This window comes from Arachis ipaensis, chromosome B05 (genome assembly GCF_000816755.2).
Source record: "Arachis ipaensis cultivar K30076 chromosome B05, Araip1.1, whole genome shotgun sequence".
Classification (NCBI taxonomy): Eukaryota; Viridiplantae; Streptophyta; class Magnoliopsida; order Fabales; family Fabaceae; genus Arachis; species Arachis ipaensis.
Genome location: NC_029789.2, coordinates 112,227,601 through 112,236,831, shown reverse-complemented (window position 1 = coordinate 112,236,831; position 9,231 = coordinate 112,227,601). Strand labels below are relative to the sequence as shown.

Sequence of the window (9,231 nt, the reverse complement as noted above, 5' to 3'; positions counted from 1 at the left end):
TCTTCCATTAACTACTCTTCACCCGTTAATATGCAACAAACTCTATTCAACTTCATTGGGTTTAAGTAAAACTACAAAATTAAGTATAATATTTTCTGAAACAACATTATATATTTTATCTACTATGTGCTCGTGTATTCTTTCAATGGATTCATCAATATACATTAGCAAGAGCTGTTTCATATACTATGCACACTGATAGTTCTGTTTGAAGGAGGTTGATGAAATTGTTGCATGAATTGAAAAGATGACTGACGTAACTTAGAGTCTTTGGTACCAACAACTTATAGTGCATGCTGCACTTACACCCACATTATTTCTTAAAAAAGGTGATTTCTTCCAAATCCATGGCAATTTTGTGGGTAAGTTACCCTTGCACATGTGTCATCATCTCAGCCATTGATCAAGAAAATTTTCAACCTTTCATTAATGCATTCATTGATAATAGCAAAAGCCTTTAATGAACATATACTATAACAAATACTACATTAATTATTGTATACATAAACTATATAGTGTATTGGGGAACATTTATAATTATAATTTATAATCTCTAACTTGTTTTTCATTTTATAAAATACCCTCCATCACTTTCTGAAATTCAACATGCATGTCTCACAAGCCTTTAATTCATGTTTCACTTCCTGGAAAACGCATAGAACCCACTGCCCACTGGTTTTTTCGCCTTCGTTCTATACCCACTACCCAACCCTGAAATTTGTTATCCTAGAACCCACTACCCAACCCTATTTGATTTTTTCGCCTTCGTTCTATACCCAGCGTCCATTTAGCAAGAATGATCTCCTTCGAGTAACAGGTTCCGGAACTGGTACTCTGCTTTCGTCGGATTGGCGTCGACGTCAACTGAGGAGAGGGCGAACGCTAAACTGATGTGGCTCCGGTAGAGAAATTTGTAGCAGAACTTCTGCTAGATCCGAAGCTGTGGCTGCTGGAAGCTGGTTTACCAACATTCATTTTTCGGCTGCCTTCGAATTAGGTGCGTCGGATTAGGTAAAGGTCACCTCCCTCCGACTCCGACAGTGCATTTTTTATCCGTTGAAGCTCAACCTCTGGTTGTCATCAAGGTATGTCCGATTAAGTTTTTTTCTTAATCCAGATTAGTTTAATTTGGATGATAGTCTATGCCTTTTAAACGGTTCTCTGTTTAGGGTGTTGGGTTGCTATCCTTGAATTTGGAAATTAAGTTACATTATCCAGTTCTATGCTGTGGCTAGCTTTGGGGAATTCAAATTAAAAGCTAATACTGGGGTCGAAAATAATTGGGTTAGTTTAATTGGTTTTGGTTCATTTAATTTTACATGCAGCTTAATTTAGCTTCCCGTAGTTGCTGCCATTGGCTCTGTTTATTGACATTTTTTGGTAAAATTATGGCAGGGGTTAAATTATGTCCATAAAGGAGGATGATGTTAAGAATAATTCTGATAATGATTTGGGTGATGATTTCGATTATCAACCGAATGCAGAAGATGATGCTGATGACGACGATGTGGATTCGCTGGATTCCACTAGCAAGAGTGAAGAAGTTTGTGGTGTAAAAAGAATAGCGGATTTAATGATGGAGGATATTTGGAACCTGGAGTTTAGGACAGAGGATGAGGCTTGCCAATTTTATAACGCTTATTCTTGTTGGCATGGATTTGTAATGAGGAAGGACGACGTGGTTAGGGATAATCAAGGTAGAATCATTAGCAGGCAACTTGTTTGCAACAAAGAGGGCTGGAGAAATATGAGGTATCTTGATATGGATGATAGATCAAGGGAGGCAAGGTCACTAATGCGAACCAAGTGTCCAGCTCGGCTTAGGGTAAAGCTTGACTACGGCTGCGGTAGATGGAAGGTATCATGTTTTGTGGAATCTCACAACCACGATCTGACGCCACCCCAATTTGCGCATCTGGTACCGGCCAATCGTCGTCTAACTGTCACTGATAGAGTCCAAGTGGAAAATCTTCAAAATTTTGGTGTCAAGAGCTGCCATATTATGGGGTATATTGCATTCCAGAAGGATGGATATCGTCATGCTGGCTTCACACGGAAAGATTTGTACAACCACATCGATCGCTATCGTCGGGAAAAAGTTAAAAACGGGGATGCCAATGCGGCAATAAACTATTTGATTGGCAAGTCAAACAACGATCCGCTGTTCTTTGGAAAGTATACGTTCACTAGTGACGAAAGGCTGGAGCATATTTTTTGGGCAGATGGGCAGTCAATTATCGACTATCACTGCTTTAGAGATATTGTTGCCTTTGATTCAACCTACAAGAAGAATAAATACAACAAGCCTTTGGTCATTTTCTCTGGATGCAATCATCACGGGCAGACTGTTATCTTCGGCTCCGGCCTACTATCCGACGAAACCACAGAGACGTATAAGTGGTTGTTGGAAACCTTTGTTGAAGCGATGGGTGGGAAAAGTCCAAAAGCAGTAATAACTGACGGAGACCTTGCCATGCGAGATGCAATCAAGAATGTTCTGCCTGATGCGACCCATCGGTTATGCGGATGGCATCTGCAGAGAAATGCATGTGAAAATATAAAGAATCCTAATTTCCTGCGTGATTTTAAGGGTCTTATATACGACAACAACGACCAGAGAGACTTTGATCTGAGATGGGCAGCCATTTTGGATAAGCACAACCTTGTTGGCAGTACCTGGATGGAAAAGACGTACGAAACTCGTGAGATGTGGTCCCATTGTTTCCTCCGGGATAAGTTTTTCGGTTACATAAGGATGACATCACAGTGTGAAGGTATAAATTCTCTCATCAGATTTTATGTTAATCGCAAGAACACCCTCATTGACTTCATGCATAACCTGGATAGGGCCTTAAAGGAGTATAGAAACAACGAATTAATAGCTGACTTTAAGTCTCAATGCTCAGAGCCAGTGATGATTACCTCGTTGGAGGTATATGAAAGATCTGCATCATGTTATTTCACGCGAAATATTTTCAAAGAAATTCGTAATGAGATTCAGAGGGCAGGGGCTTTGAATATAACGGTACTAAGCACAACCTTGGACAAGGTAGAGTTCAGTGTGACTGCTCCCGGAGACCCGGCCAAAGATCGACGGGTGGAAGTCGATAGAGGTAAGAATCTGTTCTCGTGCTCGTGCAAGCTGTTTGAATCACGTGGTATTCCCTGTAGTCATATCTTCTGTGCCATGAAGTTCGAAAACATACTTGAGTTTCCAGATTCGTTGATATACAAAAGGTGGACAAAGAATGCAAAGAACGAATTTATTAGCACAAAAATGCCTGTGAAGGATGACATCGAAAGGTTCTTAAAGTTTCGAGTTGGAGCATTGGCATCGAATTGCAACAAGCTGTGTGATATTGCTTGCAAGGATCTTGCAGACTTTGATGAAGTCCAGTCTGAACTTGTCAATTTAGTTATCCGCCTGCAGTCACGCAAACAAGGCAAGTCAACTCCTAATGTTAACATGGAAGGCATCAACGATCCCTTTGTTGTCAAAAGCAAAGGAGCCCCTTCCAAGAGGTCTTCTTGGAGGAAGAAGAGAGCATGCTCTAATTGCCACAAGTACGGTCATTACTACAAGCGCTGTCCAAATCTGATGCAGCATAGTGTGGAAGGTAACCCTCGCGATCGATCATACGGCAATGCATCAGCCAAGGACTCAGGTTTTAGTCCAAAAAGTTTTGCTAATTCTTCGAGGTCGTTCTCAATTAAGTCCGAACACCACTCAGGACCTAATACCAAGGTACGATTTGTTTATTCTAAATAGGCACCTGCTGTGAAAATCTCATTCGGTGTGTGTCCCTTTAAAAACCATTAAACTATGTGAATGCTCCTCTGTTTGCGTAGCCTTTTAAAAAGGGTGGAACAAGGAAGTTTACGGCGACGGGTATGAGGAACCGGAAGGGTAAAGACAACACTTTTGTTGAGGTAATTTTTTTGAATATAAACATCTAATTTCCGTGTCATGAACTGGGTAAATTAATGAAGATCTCGTTCTTCTTGTCTAAAAAAAATTTATAAAACAGCGGAGCCTCCATGAAAGCAGTGAATCAATTGACATCGCGTCCACGAATGGTGTTTTCAATAAAAATTTCTACTTGTTAACACAGGTGTGATGCGTAAAAATCCTCTTAACCACTTTGCGATGAATGACCATTATGGTTTTATGCATGATTATAGTTTCTGATTGGGGATTATGATGTTATCAGCAGGTGAAGGAGTCACAGCAGGACAAGAGACATTCATTCACGAACTATGAATGCGTTAATGATGTCATTGATGATAAATGTGACACACGACATGTGCAGATCGATGTCCGAGATCTGTTACCATCGTCACTGCCTTGTGGCAACAAACAAGGATCGTACATGGTATTGTTCGCGTCGATGCATAGGACACTTTGACCATTTGAAGGAATTAGTCTTCTGAATTTAGTGCAATGCAAGTATAATTGGTTCTAAAAGCATGATCTATCCTGATTTACTGACCGCAATGTATTTGTCACTGCTTGGTATTGAGGAGTTTTAAGTTGTAGTTATTTACGTTAACTATGAATATGTCTATTAGGGTGATAATTATGTTCAATAATATGTATGTGATTTGCTTACATTGCTGTATTCTCGTTGCAGTAAATTGTGGTTGACTTTTGGGTAACGAGTTGCTACCATTGTGATTATGCAATTCAGTTGATCAATTAGAGTTATGTAAATTGATTTTTTTTCCTACTTAGTCCATTATGATGACAATAATGTTGAATAATATGCATGTGTTTTGCTTACATTGCTGTATTTTAGTTGCAGTTTATTGTGGTTGCATTTGGGGTAAGGACTTCCTACCATTGTGGTTATGCAATATAGTTGAAAAAATAGAGTTGTGTTAATTGATTTTTTTCCTTTCTTAGTGCATTTGATTTACCAACCAAATTATTAGATTGAATGGGTTGTAGTCTCCAAGGTTGAATTGTTCATAGATGGTTTTGAATCTCTTTTGTAACGTTGAGGTTGTGAATCTACTTTGTTATTATGAATTTCCTATATTCATTGAAAATTTTATTTAAGGGAAAATGGCACACTGTGTATGAAAGTAGTTTGAAATATATATAGATATATGAAGCAGAAAATTCGTAAACACAAACACATTTTTATTCGCTCATATCATAGTTTCGATTATTAGGTTCAATAACATTTTGAAGTTTTTAGAGTCTTACATACTGACAGAATTTAACATTAGGAACAATAAATGTTTGAAACACTGCGGACATTTCCTTTAAGTTGAACAATAGCGAATCTTTCTATGTTATCAGCTATTTGACTATAGCATGACTTTACTTTGATAGGCAGGGTTTTGCTTCCTGGGATTAAGAGCTTGAATATTTCCAAAATGTAGTCATCTAGCATCCGTAACATTGTTGACTATTATGACATGATATTAAGAAAACTCAGCACGACAACTATACACAATAGATGAATCAAAAAAATCAATTAATTCAGTAAACCTAAAAAAAGGGATCCACGAAACTGCTACTTACCCTTTAGCATTTGGGTTTTAGGTTCTTCATCAATTTCCTTTCCTAGTGGGCACAACCTACTCCGTGGTGTTTCCAATGTTTCATACATTTGAATCTGATTTCAAATTGATTAAAAAAAATACCAAATGAGAAACACACAGATCCTAATATCTTATAATGTACAAAGTCAAACATGTTAATCCAAGGGGAGATGAAAGAGTTATTACGATGAAGATTTTCACTTGAACGCCCGAAAGGTACTTACCACCACGAACATGATAGGGCTGAGGAGATAGGATGATGATATTAAAGTATGCGGTGGCCTACTTCGTTTACGATTATGGATCACCCCTCATGCATGTAGTTGAGAATGTGTTAGAATAATTTCCAAAATGACATTCTGCGTTAATTAATATTAAGCAACTACTAGTAAAACAAAATCAGTTGCTAGTTCGTGCTTTGTAAGACATGTCATAGACAACCATGAAATCTGATATCGTTGGAACTACCAACCGGAGATAAAATAAAAGGAAAATGGAGCATGAAAGAAGATATCAGTGTTTGGTTAAATGAAGGTTGGCACAGAATTAATGAGTTACTAGGATTAAAGCATGGATATTTTGTGGTTTTTAAGAGTACAAGTTAATCCAATTACAATTCAATGGTGATTAAGCTTACATGTGTTCCAGTATGGGTATATCGAGACTTCATACATCCTTCATGCAGCAGCAAAGGTTATTGACCATCATCTTCACTATTGTTCGCATGTACCTCATCCGTTAGTGTTTCTGGATATAATTAGGTGGCCTAAAAAATGACTTAAAAATCAACCTGGTTGCACAAACAACGACGCCAAAAATAACATATACAGAAATTTCGTAATCATTAAAGCAAAGAAATCAAATATTCACATACCCGAAAATAAAGAGATCCACCAAACTGCTACGAATCCTGTAGTCTTTGGGTATTAGGTTCTTCATCAATTTCCTTTCGCACTAGACACAACCTTCTCTGTGTAGTTTCCAATGTTTCAACACCTGTCCATCTAATTTCAAGGTGATTAAAAAAAAAGCAAATGAGAAACACACAGATCCTTATAACTTATAATGTACAAAGTCAAACATGTTAATCGAAGGGAAAACGAAGGAGTTCTTACGATGAAGATATAGGGTTGAACGCCTTAAAGGTAGAAGCCACCACAAACATGATATGGCTGAGGTGATAGGATGATGATATCAAAGTATGCGGTTACCTACTTTGTTTATGATTCTGGATCACCCTCTGATTACATCTGCTTAAGGACCTTAAGAAATAAAAAAAAAAGTACACACTCCACGCTAGACCTGGAACCCAGCTGAGATCCAAGCCCAACTACAATAAATTACCCAGCCTTGAGTCATTAAAAGAAACTACGGTTGGGCTATTTTACTCATTGATTGGGCCGAATTAAGTTTTTAATATTCTGTTCATGTACCAAAAAGAAAAACATTTTTCATTAAACCAAGTTCAAAAAAAAAAATTAACTGGTGACATATGGCTTCCTTTAAACATTAGCGGTGTTTTCATCTTTCTTGATTTACTTTTTTTCTTTAACATTTTAAGGTCCAAGAAAACCAATTTAAAAAAATCCCCCTTTAAATGGTCAATTTAATACCCAACATATTAAGAGAGTTTCATTTACAAAAATATGAGGTTTTGTTGTCTTCCTCACCGATTGAGCCAGATTTTTTTTTTTTTGTAAAGGCCAACAAAGTAATCAATTTATTCTGGAATTACTTCAAAAAAAATAAGGCAACTCTGCCATTTGTACTTAGAAAACTAATTTTTGTCCAATCAAGTTAAAATGGAAAAGTCAATTAAAAAACGAGCAGAAACCTATAATATTTGCGAATGCGATTCTGTTTTAGTTAATACCGAAATTTGTTTTCAACTTAATAACACCCAAAAAAAGTCAATATAATTGTTCAACAAGCAAGAAACATATAATACTTCCTAAACATACGAAAAAAGTCTTAGCATGATATATGGACAAAGAGGTCAAACACAGGGGCATTACGCCTTCAGTTACTCATCCTTATGCATCCTATCTGCATCGAACCTGGATGATCGTCACTGGCTCATTTGATATCACCTCGAAGACCCCCACACCACCTGGCTTAAAGTTGCATAATGAAGCAAAGATCTCCCATCCTCCAGAAATAACGCCGAAGCTACCATCCCTTTTTCCACTGTACCTTGTATATGTAGCTTCGACCTGTATGTGGCCATGTGTAAGGATTATAGGGTGCCTCTGAACAGTGAAGTGACTGAGATGAGGGACGTTCGGCTGATTATAACACAAGAAATTTCAGTTAGTATTAGCTAATTTAATGCTTTCTTCAGTAAAATAATATTTCAACCAAAATGTTGCAACAACTTAACGCTTACCAACAATCGCGACGACATCATGCGAGCAGTTAGGTCCATCACAAAAAAAGGCCACTTGCTTTTGACCTTTGCGGCAACCGCTTGATGAGCGGATATTTTATACGCTTTTTGGGGTTAATTTCATATAGCTTTTAGTATGTTCTAGTTAGTTTTTAGTCTATTTTCATTAGTTTTTAGGAAAAATTCATATTTCTGGACTTTACTATGAGTTGTGTGTTTTTCTATAATTTCAGGTATTTTTCTGGCTGAAATTGAAGGATCTGAGCAAAAATCTGATTCAGGCTGAAAAAGGACTGCTGATGCTGTTGGATTCTGACCTCCCTGCACTCAAAGTGGATTTTCTGGAGCTACAGAACTTGAAATGGCATGCTTCCAACTGCGTTGGAAAGTAGACATCCAGGGCTTTTCATTAATATATAATAGTCTATACTTTGCACTAGGATAGACGACATAAACTGGTGTTCAACGCCAGTTCTCTGCCCAATTCTGGCGTCCAGCGCCAGAAAAGGATCAAAAGCTGGAGTTGAACGCCCAAACTGGCACAAAAACTGGCGTTCAACTCCACAAATGGCCTCTACACGTGAATTGCTTAAATCTTAGCCCCAGCACACACCAAGTGGACCCCAGAAGTGGATCTCTGCATCATCCATCATAGTTTAATCATTTTTTGTAAACCTAGGCTACTAGTTTAGTATTTAAACAACTTTTAGAGACTTATTTTGCATATCATGATATTTTAGATCTGAACTTTGTACTCTTTGATGGCATGAGTCTCTAAACCCCATTGTTGGGGGTGAGGAGCTCTGCTGTGTCTCGATGAATTAATGCTTTCGAAAATCAATTTTTAAAATTCAGATTTTTTTTAAACTTCCTAACCACTTTCTCTCTCCTCAATTTTTCGAAAATCTTTACCCACTTTTATTTATTTTTATTTTATTTTCGAAATAAATTAATAAATAAATAAAGAAAAATATTTTCTCTATTTTACATCATCTCCCTTTCTCCATCATGGACCTAAGCGGAAATGAACAGTCCAGGAGGACTCTGGGGTCATATTCTAACCCCTCTACTGCTTCATATGGGAGTAGTATCTGCATACCCTCCATTGGAGTCAGTAGCTTTGAGTTGAATCCTCAGCTCATTATCATGGTGCAGCAAAGTTGCCAGTATTCCGGTCTTCCACAGGAAGAACCTACAGAGTTTCTGGCACAATTTTTACAAATTGCTGACACAGTACATGATAAAGAAATAGATCAGGATGTCTACAGACTATTACTGTTTCCATTTGCTGTAAA

At 37.6% G+C, this 9,231-nt stretch overlaps 1 protein-coding gene across 1 annotated transcript; it reads left to right on the top strand.

The window, feature by feature from the left end:
- Positions 1,406-3,769, top strand: LOC110272080 (protein FAR1-RELATED SEQUENCE 5-like). The gene has a single exon (XM_021123894.1). The coding sequence runs from the start codon at positions 1,406-1,408 to the stop codon at positions 3,767-3,769; it is 2,364 nt and encodes a 787-aa protein (XP_020979553.1).

Excerpts from the sequence above, each read along its gene's own strand:
- LOC110272080 (XM_021123894.1), top strand. The coding sequence starts at position 1,406 with ATGTCCATAAAGGAGGATGATGTTAAGAATAATTCTGATAATGATTTG.